The sequence below is a fragment of the Humulus lupulus genome, chromosome 9 (genome assembly GCF_963169125.1).
Source record: "Humulus lupulus chromosome 9, drHumLupu1.1, whole genome shotgun sequence".
Taxonomy (NCBI): Eukaryota; Viridiplantae; Streptophyta; class Magnoliopsida; order Rosales; family Cannabaceae; genus Humulus; species Humulus lupulus.
In genome coordinates, this window is record NC_084801.1 from 148,641,881 (window position 1) to 148,666,613 (window position 24,733).

At 38.2% G+C, this 24,733-nt stretch overlaps 3 protein-coding genes across 3 annotated transcripts; 1 reads left to right on the forward strand and 2 right to left on the reverse strand.

Annotated features, from left to right (window-relative positions):
- Positions 1-219: 219 nt before the first annotated feature.
- Positions 220-2,008, reverse strand: LOC133800159 (uncharacterized). The gene is made up of 3 exons (XM_062238121.1): positions 1,480-2,008; positions 785-1,293; positions 220-669 (listed from the first exon to the last, which is right to left on the reverse strand). Exons 1-3 carry the CDS (start codon positions 2,006-2,008, stop codon positions 220-222), a joined length of 1,488 nt encoding a protein of 495 aa, XP_062094105.1.
- A 2,016-nt stretch (positions 2,009-4,024) lies between these two features.
- Positions 4,025-8,949, forward strand: LOC133800567 (uncharacterized). Its single transcript, XM_062238565.1, has 7 exons — positions 4,025-4,283; positions 4,391-4,468; positions 5,380-5,486; positions 7,193-7,270; positions 7,465-7,566; positions 8,246-8,327; positions 8,605-8,949. Exons 1-7 carry the CDS (start codon positions 4,124-4,126, stop codon positions 8,721-8,723), a joined length of 726 nt encoding a protein of 241 aa, XP_062094549.1. The 5' UTR covers positions 4,025-4,123; the 3' UTR covers positions 8,724-8,949.
- On the reverse strand, positions 8,950-10,681 carry LOC133800566 (pentatricopeptide repeat-containing protein At5g41170, mitochondrial-like). The gene has a single exon (XM_062238564.1). It carries the CDS (start codon positions 10,640-10,642, stop codon positions 9,167-9,169), a length of 1,476 nt encoding a protein of 491 aa, XP_062094548.1. The 5' UTR covers positions 10,643-10,681; the 3' UTR covers positions 8,950-9,166.
- Between the last annotated feature and the right edge of the window lie 14,052 nt (positions 10,682-24,733).

The window sequence follows — 24,733 nt, forward strand, 5'->3', positions numbered from 1 at the left end:
TTCTAATGTGTTGTAACCAGGTACTTGAGTCTTCAGATTTTGAATATCTTTGTGTTTGGAACCATGAAGTTGAGTATCAAGTTTATAAAATGTAAAATGTTTAAAATGTTTGTACTTTTATTGAAATAGAAAACATTAGGATACAATTTTATTACATCAAATGAAAATATTGAAATTGTAGCATATCTATTCTTTAGAAAATTATTTGTCTATTTTTTTTTACTTTGTTGAGTTTCGCAGCTTTGGGATTGGTTCATTCCTGCATGTTTTTCTATTATGCCCTTGCTGCACGCATCTTCCACATTTTATTTGCACCTTTGGTTCTCCTCTAGATCTGATTCTTTTTCTTCTAGGGCGGCCTGGTGGTTTTCTTGATTTTGGTGGTAGGACAATTATGTTTAAAGTCTCTAGCAGTGTCCATTCGCTTTCATTTGGCAATGGACAAACAGTTGAGTCATATGTTGCTTTCATAGTTGTAGTTTTGTAGTAATCAGCAACATAATTATATGTTTTCAGCCATGTTTTGGCGAATACTGCTATTGCATGTGCACACGGTATTTCGTCTTGTTGGAATCTTTTGCATTCACATGTTTTCTCCATTAGGTTGACCAAAAAATTTCCTTTCTGTTCAACCACAACTTGGTACAGTATAGTGTTTACTGGGAAGACCTGTTTATTTTAGTAGAGGAATACATGTTAGAAACTGGATACTGTGATATTTTTGAGTAACTGGTTACTAAAAGTTTTGGTAAATAATATTCAGTGCTCAATATATGTCATGTACCTGAAATTTAATGGCACGAATAAAGTTTTCTCTAAGCACAGTTTCAGTATCTGTTGTTACTTGTGTGAATGTTCCGTTTGCTTCGTTACCATTTTTCCATACCCATTTTTTAACTAAACTTTGAAGGCCCTCCATCATTGTAGTGATTGGCAGCGTTCTTGCAGCTTTCAATGCAGCATTTATTGATTCAGCTATATTTGATGTCATCATTGTATATCTTCTTGTTGGAGCATGGCATCTAGACCAAGTTGAATATCCAATTTTTTGTAAATACGGTCTTATGCGTGTGTCAATCTTGTCTATTTCATGCATGTAGTGCTCAAATGATTGTACCCTGTATGCCTTTGCTGCTTTGACAAAGTTTAGGTTTAGGTCCTCCCCATGGACACCAAAATTGACTTTGATGTTGTTTAACAGGTGGAATATGCATGCTCCATGGAAAGCTTTTGGGTATACATCGTCTATAGCATTTTCTATGCTTTTATGCCTGTCTGAAATGATTGCCATACCTGTTTGCAAAATCACAATGGAGTAACTGGTTATTCTGTCTTAACTGAGTAACTGGTTTCATTAATTTATATGACTGTTATTTTTTTTTTACACTGTTTTAACTATTTTATTGCTGGATTATTATTAAACTGATAATTTTATGAGTTTAGTTTGTTTCAATAAGAATATAAAGAAGAAAACAGTACCTTCTCTTTCTCCATATGTTTCCTTTAGCTTTGTGAAAAACCATAACCATGATGAATCATTTTTAGAGTCTCCTATTCCAAAGGCTAATGGGAATATGTTGTTGTTAGCATTCATTGTTGAAGCAGTGAATAAAGTTCCCCCAAATGATGTCTTCAAGTAAGTTCCATCTATCACAATGACTGGCCTACAGTGTTTCCATCCTTTGATGGAATTTGCAAATGCTAGGTACATATATTTGAAGTGATCTATATTGTCTGTAACCAGGTGTGTAATTGTACCTGGGTTCGAGACTTTTAGCATGTGAAGGTAGATGGGAAGTTTTTGGTATGAATCATCTTGGTTTCCCCTTGCCAATTCTAAAGCTTTTTCTCTTGCTCTCCAGGCTTTTTGGTACCCCATTGAAACACCAAAATCATCTAGCATGTCGTTGATTATGTCATGTGGTGTGTGTACTCTCTTTATTGACATGTATTTTGATTTTATTAGTTCCCCAATGACATTGCAATTAGCCTGCCTGTGGTCTTCCATAATGATATCCAAGGAGCAGATGTGGGTTTTTACATACTTTCTGATTTTAAATGTTTCTGTTTTCCTGAACTTTGAAGCTCTAAGTAACCAGTTACAATTGTCATCCACACAGGTTACTAGGTACTCTCTTGGTTCAGATCTTTTTGTCTTGAATTGGAAGTTGTGGATCATAGCATAATAACATAGAGCAGATTTCAAGAGCTTTTTGTCTTTATAAATCTGGCCTTCTTCAACTTTGAAAATTTTATGATCAGTTATAATTTTTGTTTCTTCTTTTCTTTTTCTTTTGTTTTCTTTTGTTCTCTCTATGATAAATTCTGCTACATCATCAGCTATGTCTGTAATATTTGGGAAGGTTTGTACCTGGTTATTTCTCGTGTAGGTTGCTTCGTTATATTGTAATTCTGTAGTTGATTGCTCGTTGTTTAGTTGAAGAACTAGCTTTTCTAAATCTGTGTTCTATTTTTGTGTTTCTTCTTCATATGTAGTGTGTTGAACAGTTTCAGCTATTGTTTGATCAACAGTGGTGATGCATAGTGGTAGCTCAGTTACTTCACTTTGCTTCTTTTTCAGCTCAATGTAGAATAGAACTGAATTGTCAGTGAGTAATTTCATTGGTGACATACCTGGTGATAACTGGTAACTCAGCTCAATATTTTGAATATTGCATTTTATCTCAGTTTTCACTAAATGAACCAAATTGTTTAGAGAACAATTTGTTGGTATTATCAGTCCAGTCATGGTGTAGTCATCGTACTGATATCTATCTGTCCATACACCTCCAAAACGAATCAATGTCATTATTGTCTCCATATCTGCAATATAGCACAACATAATTTTTAGTGATGTTTAAAATGTATCTCGTTATGTTAGTGAATGAATACTATTAATGTTGAAATTATTTTAGTAACTGGTTTCTTTTACTGAATCAAGAACTATTTCCAGGTTCCATAATTATTTATGTTGCATTAAATTCTGTTTTTGTGTGTGTAACTGGTTACTTTAGTGAATGTGTTGTCTTTTTTATTTATTTATTTTATTTTTCAAATATGCAAAGTTAAAATTATATTGTGTAACTGGTTTCATAAACGTAAATCAGTTTCTATTTTTACATTTTTCATGATAATTTATTATGCAGAATGTTATTATTATTATTTTTCGTATGTAACTGGTTACTGTATTTATTTTGTTGTTATTTTTATATTATTTTGTAATATTTGAATTATGTAATGTTGAACTTTTTTTGTGATGTAACTGGTTTCATGTGTGTAATTAAAAAAGTTTTGAAACAAGTAGTTTGAGTCAAGAATTTTATGAGGAAGTAATTTGCAGATTCTTTGTGTAAATATTTTGCATGTCGTATATTTGAAAAAAGATTTGCTTACCTGTTTGAGAAATCAGAGAAATTGATGGTTTTCTGCTTTTGCTGATGTGAACGAACGTAAAAGCAGGGGATGTAATCGGAGAAGAAGATCTGTTTATTGGAGAAGAAGAAGAAGAAGTTCTGCCGGAGAAGAAGAACTGCCGGAGAAGAAGAAGAAGAAGATCTGAAATTGAATTGAATGTTGATGACTGGAGAAATATGATGTTAGTGTCGCGATATTTACGAAGAGGAGACGATGATGAGAGTAGCAGCCACCAATTCTTGATCGGAAACAATGGAGAATATGAAGCTGTGATCGGAAAAAATGGTCGATGATTTGCTATACGCGGACAAAAAATTTCTTGATTGGGAGTGGGCGAAATCTTTTTCTTGATCGAAAATTATGGGAATCGGGTTTGTTAGTTTATGGGAATTCCATATTTATTTTTTTTATTTACCGTGTATTACCATATTTGGCTTAATTATTTTTTTGTCCATATATATTTAAAAGTTTATTTAAGATTCCCATATTTATGTTAACTTCTCTTTTCAAATTTGTCTATTGAAAAAAGCCCAACTGCAGAATGGACGAGAATAAGAGGCCCAAGCAAGCCCAATAGTAAGGTGTTGAAAGCCTCGTCTTGAAATGGTCCTTATCCAAAGGGGAGCTCAGTTCATGGCCCTCACTCTCAGCTCTCAATTCCCAGACATAGAAGGATATCTATCAACCATAACTCTCTTCTTCGTTAACAATGGCGGGAATGGCAACCTCCTTTCATTTCTCATCGGCTTCTTCAATCCTCACCCGTCGTCCATCGCAACTCTCATCACTTTCTCTCTCTTCCAACCTCTCCGTACTTCCAATGCCGAGTTTGCGTCGCTCTCATCGATTTCGGCACCCAACATTTCCCAGTTAGCTCCTTTATCATTCTTCGCTGTTGTGCTTTGCTTTCTTTTTCAATTCAATTTATTGCTCTAATCGCTTGTAGTTTGATTTTTTTTAATATATGTATATACAGGAATTATGGCTTTGTCTAGTAACGATATCAAGGTGGGCACTGAACTAGAAATCGACGGAGCTCCTTGGCGAGTTTTAGGTAAAGTCATCGTTTTTGGTCTTGGTTTCGTTTCTTTAGCCGCTGCATTGTGCGTTTATGAACAATTTTTGAGGTTTTAGATTTTTGACTTAACTGCATAATTCAGATTTTAACTTTCCTGATTGGCCAAATGTGTGTTCTTATAGGTGAACTGTTCATTGTAGTGATTATCAGGAATTTACATTTGAGAAATGCTCCATTTCTCAAGGTTTTTTTTTTTTGAAAAAAATTATGCTATAAATTATCAGTACACTGTACTGTCCAAAATTTGTCATTGAGAAAAAAATATGGAGAACTTGGAAGTGCCTCTTTGAACATAGAGTTCCCTTCACCTATAAGTACTGCCAATTGGTAATTTCACATTTAGCATTTATTTATCACGTGTCTACTCTCAACTGTCAAGTAACTATATAAATTAACTTACAGCTCAAGCTAATAAGAGAGTTGATCAAAGATAGTTAAGTCAAGTGGAGAGCCATGATTTGCTACCATCTGGGTTCAATTTTTTATGGACCTACCTAGCAATTTGCCAGAGTTTATTGCTTATTGGGTTCAGCGGAAACACAAATGAAATAACTAAATAAAGAATTGAAGAGTTTATATGGAATTTCTCAAAAGAGCGTAGATTGGACATGATTCGAATTGAGATGCTGAATAATTTATTGAAATTCTTGGTGTGAAATGGGGTGATATTTCTAGATTCGCTTCTGCATATTCTGCGTTGCAGTTTCTTAGAGTTGTACATTTCCGTGGTAGTTCATAGCAATTTATTGGCGTCTATATATGCAGTGTGTTTAAAATGTTGAAGAACCTCTTTTTAACAAATCTTTGCCTTTTTATTTATTTAAAAAAAAGTATTCATAATGTTACTGAACTGAAGCTAATATTTTGTTGCCTCTTGGCTTTTATAGAGTTTCTTCATGTGAAACCTGGTAAGGGTGCTGCATTTGTGAGGACCAAAATGCGTAATTTCATAACAGGGAACACAATCGAGAAAACTTTTCGAGCTGGCGTTTCGGTATGGTCTTTTGACCTATGAATTGATTTATCATTAGTCTTGTTGCTGGCACGTTTTAAGTTTCTTAGAATTTGCACTGCTAACATCTCAACAACTCTGTAAGTACGTGTCATTACATTTATCCTGTCGGCTTACAAACACCAGTGCTACTTGTCTTGTTGTCATTACATTTATGTTATATTCACAAGGGAGTATTCTTTAATACCTTTCTTTTTTCTAAAAAGAAAAATTGCATCCCAACCATGTATGAAAGATCAATAAAAACAAAACATATACTGTATTTTGGTTTCAAAGTTTAGGTTATGATTCATTGAGCCCTATGAGTGAGAAACTCTAGCAATTTGTTAGGTAGGTCCATGATAAATCAATCCCATATGGTAGCAAACCATGATATCAAGCTCTAATCAAAATGGATTGCGGAAAATATTGGAGGGTGTTTGGGACCTTAACTAAAAAATAGTTTTTTGTTTTTAAAAGCTAAAAACTGTTTTTTGAAAACAAATTGGGGGGTGTCTGGCGTTGTTTTCATAAAACAATTTTTAAAAACAAAGTTACAAAAAACAGGAAATTTTGAGAACAACAAAAATTTGTTTTCTGTTGTTCTCAAAAAAAAATTATGTATCTTTTTTTTTTCTCACATCATTTATTTATTTATTATTATCTAATATTATTTATTGTCACATAATTCTCTCTTATTAGTTTCTCTTTGTTCAGTTTCTCTCACATCACTTAATATATCATTATTTTCTCTCTCATCATTTCCTCTCTCATCACTCTCTCTACTCACTTCTCTCTCTTCACTTTCTTTCTCATCACTTTCTCTCTACTCACTTTCTTTCTCATTACATTTTCTCTCATTTTTTCTTGGATCAATTTCTCTCTTCTCAATTTCTATTTCTTTAAATTTTCTCTCCTTACTTTCTCACTTCTTATTTTTCATCATTTTTTTCAAATTATTTTATCTCATTATTTATTACAAACTTTTAAAATATTTTTCTCTTTGTAAATATATTTGTTAATATTTTATTTAAGATTTTAAAAAAATAAAACTAAAAAATTGTTTTTAGAGAACATTAACCATACACCTCTTGTTTTTTGAAAACTACAAAAACAGTTTTCTGTTCTCATTTATGATAATACAACTTTGAAAACTATAAAAACAGTTTTCTGTTCTCATTTCTGACTACCAGATTGACTTTTCTTCCCCTGATGTGACATTTTTTTTTTACCTCTCTTTTCTGACCAGGAAATTCTTCAAGTGGGAATGAAGATTTTAAATGATATATTTTGAGACCCTGCTTGCAGTATAATTTCGTTATCTTTAACTTCCTTCCGAAGTATAAATATTAGCCTGTTTTGCCCTTATGATGCATCTTTTTAGGAGATGCATACATGCCTTCACCCAATCTCATGACATACATCAATAAAAGTGTATTATTCTTGTTGACATGTAAATGTTAATAGTACACTGAGATAGAACACGGTCCCATTCAGCAACATAATTGTGGTTTCTTGGAATTTTAATCGACACTGATACAGATAAAAGGGATATCATTAAATTAAATCATGTTAATGATATCCCTTAATTTTCTATATCTCTTAATTATATCTCAGGCACTTAGGAGATAAATATGCTCAAATTAGAAGATTTTGTATTATTCAATTATCTGTGCTTTTACTGCTTCTTACATGTGCTTATTTCCCAGATTGATGAGGCAGAAGTGTTTAAGGAAACCAAACAGTTCACGTACAAAGATGGTTCACAGTTTGTCTTCATGGACCTGGTACAGGATTTCTCATATAGGTCTTTGGTTGCAGGATTTCTTATAAGATTCTTGTTGAAGCCACAAACTGCAGGTCCAATTTAGTATCCGGGGCTATGCCTCAAGGAAGCTAACAAGTCACTCTAATTGTCAGGATTTGAATCTCAACTAACTTCACTTTCGTACTTTATAGGTGTAATTGTACTTTTTTGCAGACCACATATGAAGAAATTCGTCTCAATGATGCTGATGTTGGGGATAGAACAAAGTGGTTGAAAGAAGGAATGGATTGCAATCTGCTAATTTGGAAAGGAAAGGTATTTGCCAAATCCCTTGAAGTGTTTTTGAGCATTTGTTTAATTTTACTCCCTGCATTGGGTCATGGAGAAAGGGCAATACAAGAACTCTATTGAAGAATGCACCCTGCATGCAAAGATGATGATGCTATTTCTGTAAACAAACCTGATTTTTCTATTAGAATTTTTGCCTTGGTTATAAACACAATCTGATAGGCCACCGTTAACCTTTGTGTACGCGCGTAGAGGCAAGGGCAGTAACAGTGAGGGTACTGAGCTGGCATAGTTTGTTATATGAGAGATGCTAGTGTATGGGAGGGTACAGGGTACTTGGCTAGGGAAGGTATATGTGTATATGGGAGGGTACAGGGTACTTAGTTAGTTATGGACTGATTGAGTGTGTAATCAAAGGGAGAGAACTAGGCTCTCGAACATCCTAGCTATTCAATACAGACAGTTATTCATTTTTCTGGCCATTTGCATTCTTTCTGGGTTCTGTTTCTAATTTTCTGTGCAGGAGACTCTACCACAATCCTTACATACATTGGTAATATCTAAATTTTACTTGGCATCATGATTAGATGCAATTAGTAGCTTGTCTGCATAACATCAATCAACGGAAACCAATATGAAATTTTGAAAAATGATTACATATAATTATTTTCTTTAATGGCGAATTGCTTTCTCTACGTTGTTTCAGGTTATTGGCCTTGAACTTCCTGTCACAGTGCAGTTGAAAGTGGAGCAAGTTGATCCAGGACTCAAAGGTGACACAGCTCAAGGTAATGTTACTTTGTTTTGATGTTGACTTTCCAAGGACCAAATGTAATGTACGAAAGCAGGCAGGTTCATCATGTTACATTGTTTTAAAACTGCCAGTTCAGTTAAAAGTCTAACCAATTTTATTCAATTCATGGTGCTAAACAAGCATCTTAACTTTTGTGGGTTGAAAAAATTGGTGCGCTCCATTAGGCGCATCAAACTTTGTTCCCAGGAATTTAGAAGCTAAAAATTGTCTTGTCCTTCTACTGATTTTGCCATGCGAATTTTTTCTTGCAGGTGGAACAAAGCCAGCAACTCTTGAAACCGGAGCAGTTGTTAATGTCCCATTATTCATAAATACAAGTGACACAGTAATAGTGGATACAAGAACCGGACAATACACGAGTCGTGCATGAGCTATAGCTTGTAGATTACCTACCATTGGACATTTTTTTTGGCCTTTTGTTTACCATAAGAGAGTTCTATTCTTTCTTCATTGTATGAGAAATGTACACAAGGTTAGCTTGACATTTGTAAACCTGAACCTTTGTTGTAAACTACTTGGTTCATTTGAGAATAGCTCAATACATTTTTGTAGCTAATCAATGGCAGTAGAAAGAAAGTGACTCTGATTTTTGGTCATATGGCCCTTGTATTTGTGAACCCAAGTTTCATTAAGTAAGCATTGTACATCATTAATTTACTGTTCCACAATCAACAATTGCTATAGGACTAATAATACAAGAAGCAAGTGTCTACACAAAATTTTGTTTAAATTCAAATACTGAAATAACCCACTTCAGAAATGTGTAATGAAAATTGTTACACTTACGAGGAGATGCGAATGAACAACACTTTTTCACTGGTGTGGTTTCTTGGCAGGAATCAAACCTTGCTTCAACGCAGCCCCATACACATTACAGGCACCCAACGAGTGCCCATGTTTGTTTAGGCCATCAATCAAAAGGTTATAACTTCCTCTACTAGGAACTATGCCATCTTCATTCAGTAGAACCAAAACAAATAATGCCTCGTTCACCTTTCCCTCAACACAAAGCGCTTGAATTACGCCGTTCAACGTGATAATCTGCGGTGAAAATCCCATTTGAATCATAGTCTGTAAATTGACACTGGCTTCGTCAATTTTCTTCCCTATACACAAAGTTTGGATCATTAGATCATATGTACTAGGTTCGAACACAGAACCATCGCCATGGTCATCATTTTTCATTTTCCCAAACACTTGGTAGGCATCTTGGAACAAGTCTTCTTTTCTTCCCCTACAATATCTTCTACACAATCCTCTTAACAGAGAGTTCATCATCTTCTTGTCGACTTTCAGTCCAATCCCCACCAATTCGTTAAATATTCTTAAAGCAGTCTTAGTTTTGCGCCATTTCAATAACCCATGTAACAAAGTACTGTAACTGATAGAATCAGGCTCACAATTTCTCTCTCTCATCAGCTTCAAAATCTTGATCCCCTCCAATGGCCTTCCTTCTACGCAGAACCCATTAAAGAGAGTGTTGAAGGTGACCACATTTGGTGATAAACTCCTCCCCAAAGCTTCATTAAGCAACTCCATTGCCTCATCTGATCGACCGACTTTGCAAAATCCATCCATAACAGCTGTGTATGAATACATGTCAACTTCAACAATGGAGTCTTTCTTCATTCTCATCAACATGTCAAACGCTTCCTCTACTCTACCCACATAACACAACCCCTTCAACAAGCAATTATATATTTGAACAGTTGGCTTGAAACCAATTCCACCCATCAAATCCAAAACCCCGAAAGCTCTCTGCAACTTTCCCTTTTTGCATAATGAATTCATCAGAATATTTATGGCAGAAAAATTTGGAAGAAACCCATTGTCCACCATATACCTTAAAACTCTCTCTGCCTCATCCAGATTCTTATTCTCACAGTAACACCTAATAACTATGGAAAATGTCCAAGCATCTGCCTCTAAACCATAAGAAGACATTTCATCAAACAGCTTCAAGGCAAGGTGAGGCTCCTCGGCAGTTACCAGAGCCAGAAGCAGCTCATTGAACTCAAAAATGGTTCCCAAGTCACCATTTAGCTTCCGCCTACTGATGATTTCGTCTTTGTCTTTAAAGGGTAAGCCTTTGATTTCATCAACAAGAAGTTTGAGGCCAAATTGGGTCTGGTTTTCTTTGATAGGTAATCCAGTAATGTTGTTTTTCTCAGGGAGATTAAGAGCATAGGAAGCATGGTGGGTTTTGTTGTTATTAGTATTGAAATTTTTGTAGAAGCAGATTGGGTTGGCCAGTAAAAGAGAGTGGAACACATGAATTGGAGAAGGCATTTGAGTAGAGAATGTTGTAATAGCAATAAATTTATAAAATATGTTTTCAAACTATTTGGATTTTATCATTTTTTTTGTATTGCAAAAAAACTTTTATTTTTAAAAAAAATATCATTTATAAAAGAGTAAATCGCTTCTAAAATACTCAATGTTTTCACAATATTGCACTTTTATACCCAATTTTTTTTTGCGGTAAATATACTCAATGTCTTCAAAATGTTGCACTTTTATAACCAAATTTTTTTTGCAGTAAATATATTCAATGTTTTTAAAATGTTGCACTTTGTTGACGTGGTTCTTCGCCAACATGTAATTAGGAAAATAAGAGGAAGGGATTAGTGCTTAACTATGAACCGAAATAGATGAATGATATTTTAATGGACTGGTGACACAATCACGTTTTTTTAGGTGGTTCAAAGGTTAAAATCCTTCTACTCCACCAGCCAATATTATTGCTATATGCCTGATATTCTTTACATGGTATTTCCTTACACAATAGAATCCAATCATTTGCAACTCCCAGGGTCTCCATATTTATAGGAGAGGGCACCTGGGAGTTGGTAAAGGGGGTCATCCCGTGACCTTCCTACCTATCATGTCACTTCTGTGACATTCATGATTAATTCCTAAAACCTGACACATGAAGTGTGGTCTAATCAATAGGAAAGGGGGATATTGGGCTGCACGGCCCAACCCAGTCGTGAGTGCCTGAATACGCACGTTCATGCTGCGTGTCCGAGAAGTCAGGGATATATTAGACACGTGATGTCTGATATATGCACGTTTACCTTGCGTGGTTGACTTTATAAAAGGTCATAGCCTCCAACTCCAGCTCGTACCACGAGCTGGATGCCTCCTCGACTTGTGGCCTTCACAGTCCAGACTCAGTCCGTAAGTAATCTTGGCGAACCTTTGGATACCCCGAACTAACGAGGTAGGACCTGACGACAACAGCTCCGGTCATGGGGGATCCACGTGGCTGATATAATTTAGGCTGTATCTCAGCTCGCTAATAGCCCGTTGGAAAATCAGGGTGTACATTTGTAACGACCCCAAATTCGGTATTAAGGCTTAGGGCTTGGGATAGTGTGCCTGGAGGGCATAAAGGAGTTTTGTGTGTGTCTTTAATGAGTTTTATGCATGATTATGATTTAATGCACGTTATATGATTATGTGATTAAGTGTGATGCATGACTATGTGAATTAGTATGCATGTAGACCTGATTGAGCATATTTGTAATTTGGCCATGTTTGGGCATGACTATGTTGATACCTGTGATCTATGACTCGAGACGATCTTAGAATGAGCGGGTTAGCGGAAAGTCAAAGCGGGAACCTGTGCCAGGCTTGGGTTAAGCCTGGGGAGTTTAATTGAGAATCTGGGAATATATTTGATGATTAATCCGGTATTGGGTAGCGAGCGGGAATTATTAGGAACACTTGAGGAATTAGTGGGAATTTGGGTAATATGACTAAAATGCCCCTTTATGGACATAAAGGTTTAGAATTAGTAAGGGAGGGCATTTTGGTCATTAGGCTTGTAAGAGATAAAATAAAGAAGGTCTTTATACTTAGTGGATTTTGTAGAGAAAAGCATAGGCTGAAAAGAAAGAAAGAAGGAAGAGAAGGAAGAGAGGGAAAACTGAAGGGTTTGGCTTTGAAGATTCGGTTTGTGGCTCTCCCAACCATTTCACTTGATTTTTTCTTGAGGTTAAGCTCAGTGGAAAGCTAGGGTTAGCTGAGCATCAAGGATCCTAAGCTAGGCTTGAGGATTGGCAAGGGATTAGCAAGATCACATCAGAGATTTGAGGTAAGTTCTTGAGGTGTTCGGTTTTAGGGTTTTGCTGGTTTTGAGCTGTGTTTTGAGCTAAATGGATGGGGTTTTTGGGGAAAATAGGTCAAGGTTGTGAAGGTGCAAGACAAGGAGGTCTAGGGTTCAGTTCAAGGTCGAAATTCCACCCACGGTATGATTTCTAAGACCCTATCCTTGTTGTTTGAGTGATTTTCTGGTTTTTGGGTTCATTGGGTTAGATTTTGAATTGTGGGTTGCTTGAGCTTGGGATTGAGTTCATGGGGTGCTTGGGATGAGTGTGTGGTGTGTATAAGTTTGTTTTTGGGCTTGAGAAAGAGTTGGGCAAGTTTGGGGTCGAAATGGGGGAAGAAAATCGCAAGATGCGATTTTTGGTTTTGGCCTGCTGCAACTAGCGCTACAGCGCTAGGCAGGGGGCGCTGTAGCGCTAGCCCCTGTCTGGTGAGGGTGGTTCTGCTTGTAGCGCTACAGCGCCCTCTTTTGAGCGCTGTAGCGCTGCACTGTTCACAGAGGGGATTTTTGGGCTTTTGTGAAGGGATTTTGACCTAGGGTTCGGGGCTCGATTCTGCCACGTTGTTTTGGGGATCTAGGACTTCCCGGGGGCTCGGGATTAGTCCCGAGGCTAGGTTTCGGACTTGAGGATTGGTGATGACTTTGACTTGTGGACTTTGCTTAGGTAAGCGCTAGGGCTCGGGTAAGATCGTGCTCAAGGAGTCAGGTTGATCAAGGCTACTGAATCTAAAGGTAAGAAAACCGTAACACCCGAGAATAGGGCATGGCCCCAGACTGGATTATGTGCAAATGTTTAACCTTAAATGAATCATAATGTGTGTGAATGATTATTTCAAATGTACTATATGTGTGATTATAATGAAATGAACGGCAAGGGCCGAGTGCGGCGTAGGCCGGGTACGGCTGTGGGGCCGAAAGTAACACACAGCACATGGGATGCTTATATTCAGGGTGGGACCCAAGGGATACATGAGTTATCCTCGCGGTGAGAACCGAAACCCCAGGCTTTGGTAAGGCCTCTGGGGCGGCATGGCCGTGCTTGTTTATTATGATGGTTTTCCTATTTATCAGTGAATTATGCCAGCTATATGAATTGCATATGTTATGTATTATTTGGGTTTTCTTGCTGGGCTTCGGCTTACGGGTGCTCCGTGTGGCAGGTAGAAGCAAGGAGTCAGTCAACCGGCCATGAGTATGGAGAGCGTGGGGGCGGCGCGTACATGTTCGGCCTGCCCGACTGCTTTGGTTGGGGGCATTTTGTATATGGCTGTATTAAATCATTCTTTTGAGAACTGATCAAGTGTAAATCTATTTTTGAGTTGTAAATATTTTGTAAACCTCATTTTGGGATCCCAGATGTTTTACATTTAACGTTTTCAATGAAACTAATCATTTTCGAAGAGTACAGCCTTAAACTCTGATTTATTCACACTTTTGGTTTTAGAAACCACTTAGAGTCAATTAAATGCACAATTTCTGTTTTAAACTCACTTAGTAACGGCTCTAAGGTAGTAGGGCGTTACAACATTTGCCCCCCAAGCCCTTGCTCGTGGTACACGACGCCGTGTAGGGCCACAGTAGGGGCTTTTAGGCTTCCCCATGAACTCTTCATATTCTACATTTTACGCAGGCGCTGAATACGTGGAACATCGTGGTTGGTGACGGTACGTCTTCCGAGAACCGCATTAAATGGCCTAGCCTATACTCAGTCGTCGTTTTGCCTTTCGAGTGGAGAGCCTTGGATCCCACATCAGGGCAATCTAACGACCCTCCTCATGTGGCCCTTCACGTATATAAAAGGGGATTATGACCTCGAAAAACTGGATTCATCAAGTATAAGCTCGAAATATATGAAACACATTGCATGGTCTAGTTGTAAAACCTTCAAAGTAAAATGGCAATCTCGAAGACGTAACCTCGGGATTCTTTCTAGGCTCGAAATGGCATGACATCGGGATACATCTGTTATCGAGTGCCTTCGGATTAAGCAGCCCGAGCTTAAGAAGTGCAAGCTCGAATGTGATAGCCTCGATAGTATTTATTTGCTCCGAGTAGGTCTTGGAGTAAGATGGCAAGTTCATAACAAGTCCGTAAGTCTTGACAGTCGGGATGCTGGTCGCTGACCTCGAAGATTCAATGAGTCACCTAAGATAGCCCGTTGTGTATGTGAGAACATATTTATTGTTGTAAAATCCCAACGTTAAGGGGATATTATTTAGTTTGTTATTCATTCTCGGGTCTTCAGGGGACGTTTCCTTGTATATAGAAGATATAGCATTTAATGTCATTATTTTAAATTGATATAAAGAATATCTTCTCGAAATATGTGGGAACGGACTCTGTAACCTTCACTATAAATAGAGAAGGAATGACTATTTGTAAGGGATTGATTATAAATAATAAATTTCAACAAATTTTATTTTAAAATTTTGAAAAATATCATTTTTTTTCCAGCCAATTAATAAAATATTTTTTTTAATAAATGAGATTTAAATTAACTTTGGTTAATTGTTGATAAATCCTTTTTAAATTAAATTAATATTTTTTTCTTCAAATTAACCTAAAACCAAGTTGATTGTTGATAAATGAAATTTAAATTAACTATTGTTAATTGTTGATAAATTTCATTTAAATTGACTTATTTTTTGTACAAATTTAATTAATTTGAATTTTTTGATAAATTCTAGACAATTAATTGTGGTATTTTTACAAATGAAATAAATTGTGGTATTTTTGCATAAATTCATAGAATTGCTCATATAGTAACATGATTAAGCCCATCCAATTATAACATGTCTGTTTGCACTATATGTGGTATTTTTACAATTGGGCTTAGATGCATATAGTGACCCATATGTTTGTTAGATATATTGTATTTTGCCAAATAAAATATTCATAAAATGATAGGTTTTATTTGGGCACATTAGAAAATGTAAAGTTTAAATTCTTCTCTTGTGGGTGATTCCACTTGTGAATGCCCATTTGCTTTGCATGACTATAGTGGGCCTAATAAATTAATAACAATTAATAAAACGAAGGTTTAAATTCCTGTCTTTTGGACCTTGTATGGAAGATATGGGGCATTTGTAGTGGGAACGACATACTGGACCCAGCCCTTCTCCATACAAGCCCAATTGTTAAGGCCCATTTACCTGAGTTGGACTTAATTGTATAGGTTCATTATATTAGTTAAACCTAAATATTGATTAGCAACAAATTAATTCTAAATTAATTGAATTTGTTTCAATGTGACACTTTAGAATTAATAAGAAATTATAGGACTTTGTTTTTAAAAATTTTAATCTGTTTAATTTTTTATGGAAAACCATAGTCATTAATTTTCTAAAAATAAATAATAAAAATACTAATTTTAATTTTATAATGAGCTTATTTTAAGAATTTTATTCGATCTCCACCGTTGGTTTAACATAGTCAATAGCTTAATGGGGCCTCGAGGCGCTTTGATTCGTCCCCCTACGGAAGGTGTTCATTAGTTATTTTGACAAGGTTAGATTTCGAAAGATAGATAATTATAGGTCAAATTCTACTAGACTCACCCCTACGGTAACTAGTAGAACTAAATCTATGATTATTGAACCGTGGGTCTAGCTCATAAAATATGAGATTTTGTTTTCTTATTTTGATCGAATAGTAGGTTGTTAATAGTGGTGTCCATTATTAAATGAGTTTACAACTCTATTTAACTAGTGGTATTTTTGACTCTCGCCAACCGGGACAAGGATATCATAGATTAGTTAAAAACCTAAAGAAATAGAGATATGATTGTTTTTGGTATTTTTTCTCATATCTTACATATTTTTGGTATATGTTGTGCTATTTCTTGAAATTTGTGTGAATAGAAGTTTTATTGAGCAAATGTGATTGATTTCCTATTTTGTTGGTAATTTGTAGTTTTAAGCTAAGTAATGTCTGTGTATACTCCCATTCTTTCTCAACTTTCGATGGAGAAACTCACTAGAAAGAAATTCCTTAATTGGAAGCAGAATATCAACATAAAGTTGATTGGTGACAACTCCAAGTTCGTCATGATTGAGGAATCCCCAGAACGAGCATCGTCTCCGCACGTTCTTGATAGCGCCGTAAATGCTTGGATAACACCGTCTCCACACGTACGTGATGGCACCGTGAATTCTCGGATGGCACTGTGTCTGCACGTTCGTGATCAACTCAACTATGGTCTGACGTAGCTCATGAATGAGCTTCAGACTTTTGAGCCTATCATGGGTGGACCTAGTAAAGGAGGAGAAAATAAGACTACCGATGTTGCTGTTGATCTAGCTAAGGCTGAAGCTAACCCAGCTTCGTCTTCGAAAGCTAAAAACAAGAGGAAAGGTGGACAAAGCAACAACCCCAAGCCTACAAAGGCTGCAAAGACGAGTGTACAACCACGTGCATAGACGGCTAAGGGGAAGAACATGAAAAACAAGAAAGGTAAAGATAAGTGCTTTCACTGCAAAGAGAAGGGGCATTGGAAACGAGATTGCCCTAAGTTTCTAGCAGCGAAAAACAAAGCTTTTTGAATCATGGGAGGAAGTGAACGAAGGTGGCTTAAAGCTTAGAGTTGGGAACATAGCGTTCGTTAAGGTCCAAGCTAGAGGAATAGCTCTTCTGAAGTTCGGAAATAAATACTTAATTTTAAAAGATGTATTTTTTATTCCGGATTTTAGTAGAAATTTAATTTCAGTTTCCATGTTGCAATTAGAACAATTTGTTATGATTTTCACAAGTTTTAATATATCTATTTCTTTCAATGGATCATAATTGTGTATTGCATGTTTGGAAAACGGGCTTTATATTCTGCGACCTAACGAACCCCTCGCTCTTAACAATGATTTATTCAAAGTAGCTAAACCTAGGACCAATAAACGTCAAAAGACCGATAACAAAAATATGACGTACTTATGGCACTTGAGACTAGGTCACATTGGCTATGATAGGATTCAAAGACTTACAAAGGACGGACCTTTGAGGGAACTCACCTTAGGTGAATTACCTGTCTATGAATCTTGTCTAGAAGGCAAACTGACCAAGTGTCCATTCTCTGCAAAGGGTGATAGGGCCAAAGAACCACTTGGTCTTGTGCATTCAGATGTTTATGGACCTTTGAATGTACAAGCCAGGGGTGGTTTTGAGTATTTCGTCACTTTCATTGACGATTACTCTAGATACTCATGTCTTTACCTAATGCATAGGAAATCAGAAACATTTTCAAAGTTTCAAGAATTCCTAGCAATGGCTCACAACCACACCATAGCTTATATTGTTTAATTGCTTTGCGATTTAAGTTGACGAAAAATGGCGTCAACAATTTGGTGCTTTCATTGAGAGCATTAAGCAATACGAATCTAGGTCTAGTCAATCGAAGAAGCCTCCTTGAATCAACTATGGCCGCGAATGATCCTAATATTCCTGAAGAAGAAGTTAGTTATCCGCGACGCCCTGGGAAACAACCGATGATGAATCCGGACCCGGATGAGAGGAGTGGATCCTCTGACTCTTGAGGACCACCTGCACCACCAGCCCCCAGGGACGACGAGGACATGTACTATAACCCTGAGCGATATGTCCCTATTGTGGAGCTTGAAAACCGTCAATTGCGAAAGCAGTTGGCGAAGGCTAGGAAACGTAACGAGGAGCTGGCCAGATTGGCTGCTGAGGTGCAGGCGGCTCAGCCCCCACCTCCACCTGAGGCCCACGCTCCACCTCCGCGAGATGTTCATGTTCCTCCCCGCAGGCCCCGGGGGTGACCTCGCAAAAACGCTGCCACGCGAAGAACGGAGCAACCTCCACTGCCGGCAGGGCAGCCTGCTCCCCCGAGGCCCCGGAGAAACACCGGGCTGGAGCTCCCGTCAACTCGACTGTTGAGTTACCAACCGAAACTAGGGATAACCGAGCCCCCGCAGCGGCTCGGACCTAGAATCCTAGTAACGCGCAGAACGTTCCCGAACCAGCACAGGCGAACTCGGGACCTTCTAGACCCCGAAATGGGTGGCAGCCACCATCACCCATATGACATCCACCGTCACCGATAAGATATCCCTCACCGCCTCGAAGAAACACACAACTGACTCAGGGTGATAGGAAAAGGCGGGCTGGACGGAAACATGGGAATGAAGAAACTGCTAGAGAACGTAGAGGCGCCTAGCCTACAAGATGCCAAATGTCTCGGTCTCACACTATAGAGACAAGACAACCTGAAAGGAACCCATCTCGAAACAACTATGCGGAAAGCCTTGCCAACGAAGGCTTAGAAGGCACACGATTGGTCAGTATGTATGATCGAGGACGCAGAAATACTGAGAATCAAAGGGACCACCCTGACTTACGGGAGCACCTGAATCAGAATCGAGGTAATGGTAACCCCTCGAACCCAAACCCGAGGGATCGCCTAAATGGATGCAAGGATCCCATGTGAAGGCGCGAACCTGGAATTATGATCAATGATAACCAATTTCAGGTTAGACCCCCCGTGGATCCAGTCCAGGAGAGGATTGATCAACTGGAAAAAGCATTCAGGCTCTTACAGAATGAACGAGGTCGGGATCGGGACGAAGAGTCTGATGAGGAACTCGAACCCTTTGCCCCCCATATTTCCAGCACTCCATTTCCTCAAGGATTTCGGATTCCTCATGTCCCACCATTTGAGGGGAAGTCCGACCCGTACAGTCACTTAAGTACGTTTAACACTATTATGAGAGCAAGTAATGTGGGCTACGAGCTCAGATGCATGCTGTTTCCAGCTTCGCTTATAGGACCAGCAAAAAACTGGTTCAAAAAATATAAGAGGCATTCAATTACTTCTTGGGATCAGTTGTCTAGAGATTTCAAGAAGCAATTTAGAGCCATGATCGGATTAAGGCCCGAGGCGTCCGCCTTGACCAATGTCCGGCAACAGCCGAATGAAACACTGAAAAGTTACCTTACAAGGTTCAATCTAGAAGTCGCCCGAGCTCGTGATGTAGACAACAACGGCCATTTGATGGCAGTCCGAACCGGGGTAATGCCAGGAAGTCCCCTCTGGGAAGATATGCAGAGGAAACCTGTGAGGTCCATAACCATGTTTCATCGACGAGCTCAGAGGTTTGTCAATGTAGAGGAGGCGAGGTCAACGCTGAATATGGCCTCTTAGCCCATAACTACAACGACAAACTTAAACTCTGCCTCGACCTCGGCGGACCCATCAGCCTTAAAACCCCCTACAGAAAACCCTTCCAAAAGAAAGAAGAATGAAGGAAGTAACCCCGAGGTGGAAGGGGGAAAGAAGAAGAAAGGAGAAAGGTATTTCTCCGTGTACAAGGTGTACACCGAGCTCAATGAGTCTCAGGAGAATATTTACCTGGCTAATGAAAACCAGGTCCCTTTCAGACATCCAGACCCCATGAGAAACCAGAAATCCAAAAGAGACTCCAGCAAATATTGCAGATTTCATAGAGATACCGGACACACAACCGATGAATTCAGGCAGTTGAAGGACGAGATCGAAGGTCTGATCTCGAGAGGATACTTCAGGCAGTATGTAAGGAACCAGAACAATAATAGGCTTCTACCAGCCAGAAGACAGCTGCGCCACCACCTGCCCAAAATAGTAACTCCCGAGCAAGGGAAGACGAGAGACCCCCTCCGATTGATGGAGAAGACGTCGTAACCATCTCGGGCGGGCCTCATCTCGTAGGATCGGGCAGGAATTCCCAAACGCGATACGTAAATGAGCTAAAAACTGGCGACGGGTCCCCTTATGAACCCGAACCTAGAGCTCTAAAATACCAAAAGGTTGAATCTCAACCTATAACCTTTACGGAGGATGATGCGTCCCATGTCCAATTTCCTCACAACGACCCACTGGTCATCACCCTTCAACTCACGAACAAGAGGGTTCACCGAGTCCTGATTGATAATGGGAGCTCGGTGAACATCCTCTATAAAGCCACCTTAGAAAAGATGGGACTCGCACTTCGTGACCTAAAGGCCTGTGCAACGACGTTGTACGAATTTTTAGGAGAGGGGATTGCCTGTATGGGGTCCATCGAGCTCCCTGTGACCTTGGGAGACTTCCCAGTCTCAACAACCAAGATGATGGAATTCGTAGTAGTGGACCTACCATCAGCCTACAACGTGCTGCTCGGGAGACCCGCTCTAGTAGGGCTGGGGGCAGTTTCTTCTGTAAGGCATTTGACCATCAAGTTCCTGAATTTTAGTGGCATCGGGACACTGAAGGGAGACCAACTAGCAGGGAGGGAATGCTATAACATTTCCATTAGAGGATAGAAGTAGACGAGTGCACAAGTGCCCGCCATAATTCAGAATAAGGATGGGACAGTCTTCGAAGTAGACGAAGAAATCGATCCAAGAATAGAGGAAAGAGCTGACCTCAAACCATTGGAAGAGCTCGAAGAGGTCAGACTCGAGGAAGCAGACCCCCCGAAGACAGTAAAGGTAGGGAAAAACCTTCCCAAAGAGGCGAAATAGCCATTAATTTTCTTTTTGAAAAAAAATCAGGATGTTTTCGCATGGTCGCATTCGTACATGGTTGGGATAAGTCCGAATGTAGTGAGCCATGCTTTGAATATTGACAAAAGCTTCCCTCCGAAGCAACAAAAGCGAAGACTACTGTATGACGACAGGAAGAATGCCACAAAAGAGGAAGTCGATAGGTTGAAAGCAAACCGATTAATCTGGGATGCTTTCTACCCTGATTGGGTAGCCAACCTGGTGCTAGTTCCGAAGCCTAACGGGACATGGCAGACCTGTATCGATTACTCGGACCTCAATAAGGCCTGTCCTAAGGGCTGCTTCCCCTTACCTAGGATCGACCAGCTCGTAGATGCCACGACGGGACATGGGCTTATGGCATTCATGGACGCCTATTCTGGATATAACCAGATCGCCATGCATGCCCCTGACTAAGAGCATACGAGTTTCGTGATGGACAAAGGGCTGTATTGTTATAATGTCATGCCGTTCGGACTCAAGAATGCTGGAGCCACTTACCAAGGACTCGTAAACATGATGTTCTCCGAACAAATAGGTAATAACATGGAAGTTTATGTTGACGCTATGTTAGTTAAATCTCAACATAGGAGGCCTTTGCCTGTCTTCCTGCATTGAAACCAAGTCAGGTCCTTGCTCGTGGGTTCAACAAACTGCTCAGTGTAAGTTTCTTATGTATTGTGTTTTAGTCGAAAAATATTTCCTTTGATTAGCTCTAAAAGCTTCATTCTTCTACTATTCGTAGGGTATCTTAACCATGAATAATGGCTGGCGTCGTGCCGAGGAGGTCGATGCAAAACATGTCGAGGAGATTAAGGCATGCGAGGAGAAGGTTAAGGTGGTTGAAGGAAAAATCGCCAATTTAATCGAGGAGCTGAAGAGGAGCCAAGAAGATCTGGCCAAAGCAATTGTTGCCAAGGAGAAGTTTAAGGAAGCCTCCAAGACTAACTACAAGGAAGCAACCAATCTTCAAGAGGATCTGGAGGCGAGCATGAAGGAGGCCTCTGGTCTAGAGGAGCGAGTGAAGTTGCTCGAGGAGACAAATTCCCAAAACTTGGAGAGGTTCTGAGGAGCTACCTTCAACTGCTTCTACATGTTTTGGAAGAACAATCCAGAGGAAAACTTTGATTATCTTCTCGAGCAGGAAAAACAAGCTGAACTTGCCAAGTGCGCTGCTTGTCTAGAGGATGAAAGAAATGCTCAAAATGCCTCAGAGTCTCCTGAAATTTCCTTGGCGACATGCATTGATGGTACTGAAGAAGAAGCCGGACCTTTAGTCGACCAACAATCTCAACAAGACCCTCCAAATGCACAGTAACACTTTTATTTATGTAATTAAAACATACGAACAATAGTTCGTGATGTTAAGAAAATTTGCTACCTAAGGCAGCTTTAATTTCCTTTTCATGTTTTTAATTACATCAGAGCAGCAATTGCTCGCAGTGTAAAGACATTTCATTGTGATATTATAATATATTCTTATTGCTATTATAACATCTGCTCGTATGACCGAACTTAGCGTAACACTTTATTAAGATTTCACAAAATTAACTAATTTTTTTTAAAAATACTCTAAGTGTTGTAGTATGCTTTCCCTTATTTTGCTCGTGCGTTAACATATGACTTTTGATATGCTTTGCTTGTGTAATGACCCAACTTTTCTAGACTTTGGACCATTAATAACTACTATACATAAATACTAATCTTAAGAAAACATACATATGAAATAGTCATAACTTTATTAAAACTGTAAAACAAAGGTTAAAATACATAAAAATTCGGTTAGGATATGGGATCCCATTGTTTTGAAAATAAAACATAACATAACTTAAATCTTAAATAAAATGGTTACAAAATTAAGTGCGGAAATACAAAGAAATCATAATTTAAAAGACTTAAACAACTTCATCCTCGAATTGTTCACGCAGTCCACCGAATCCATTCTCCCTCAATACACAATCCCAAGCTGCCAAGAATCTTCCCGCCGCCATACTATTTTCTTACACATATAAAACATAAAGGAATGAGCCTAATGCCCAGCAAGGAAAATCTACTACATGCATGAAACATAATCATACACATAAACTATGAACATATATCATATACTATAACACATATATCATAATTCTAACCCATGTACATGGTGACTATTGGGGTTTGCTAACTAAGCAACTATAAGCCTCAAAATAATGAGGTTTGCTAGCTAAGCAATTATAAGCCCCAAAAATATAAAAGTGTTGGGGTTTGCTATTTAAGCAACTATAAGCCCCAAAACATATAACATACTATAGCATAATCATAACATGTAAAAACATACTATAGCATAATCATATAAGCATATAATACTATCCTATTTTCCTTACCAAATACCGGGATGTGAGAACAAGGGCGGGATTTTGGAACACTCCTAAAAACCATTAATGAGAAGGGTGAGTATTCTAAAAAAAAGAGATGAAAATGAATGAACTAAACCACCGAGAAGGTACTTATCGACAAGAACCTCAAGTTCAAAGAACTTTGATGCCTAACCATGAATGAAAACAACGAGTTAGGAATTGAGTAGAGAAAAACTATAAAAACTAATGAAACAATACAGAAAGGAACTAGAATTATGAATACCTTGAATGCACTATAACCGAACTACACCTTGATATCAGAATACACACTATTATCCTTACTTCCCAAGTGTTTAATAAGCTTAAAATGATAAAGCTTATAACCCCAACCCAAGTGTACTCTAAAGTAAACCTAGCAGCTTGAAGGCTCTGAACTCAGCTTGAAGAATGAAGAAATGGCTGGGTACTAGGTCCTATTTATAGAGTTCAAGAATGAAAAGATCTTCTTTTAGCTTGAATAAAAATAATGACTTTTAATTGAAAAACATTTTAATATTCATTCAGTAGAGGCTTAAGACTCGGTCAAAAAGATTCTGGACTTATCAAGAGGTTATGGAATAAAATGAGCTCGTTTTCAAAATTGTTCAAAATTTATGCCCTAGAGCCGATATATCACCCATGCTAGGCGATATATCGCCTGGGCTAATATTCCTGAGGCTCGTCGAAGTGGTTGTGCGGAGTTACGTGTTTTTTGTATCCCCGTGTGGCGATATAACGCCCCCTAGAGCTGCAATATATCGGCATACACTGAAATATTATACACATAATTGCACTTTTTAAGCCTAATTTGAATTGAGTAAACAACCTTGACTGAGTCCTATAACGATTTCAAAGCTACTGGCAGACTCTGGGATTTTCAAATATTACTCTTAATAAACTATTCCTAAAAAATACTTAATTTCTCATTAAACATACACATGACAAATGTCATTATCTTATTGGGTCTATCTAAACCTTATAGTATAATAAATATCATCTTCATAATCAGTCATATTGATCAAACGTTAGGTTATAATTAATATTCTTAAACTATAGGTTAAACTTATAAAATCTACAAGTGTTGCTACGAGTGTCCAACTAAGTCCCGGCTTGAACCAAAATCCACAGTAATAAACATACTATAACTACTACTAGCTATCACTACTACTACTACTATCTAACTAGCTAAGTAAAGTTCTTGGACTCTACAACTTGCTTAGTATCTTATATGCCCCTCAAGTGATCGAGGAGCTTAAGGTTCTCGGTCACTTGCCATGTCCAATACCTGTTCGAACATCACTGCTCATGTACTTATAAACAATCAATGATAATATGGCAAAACAACACACGTAATGAGCACATACTTGTAATAAATACAATAATTGG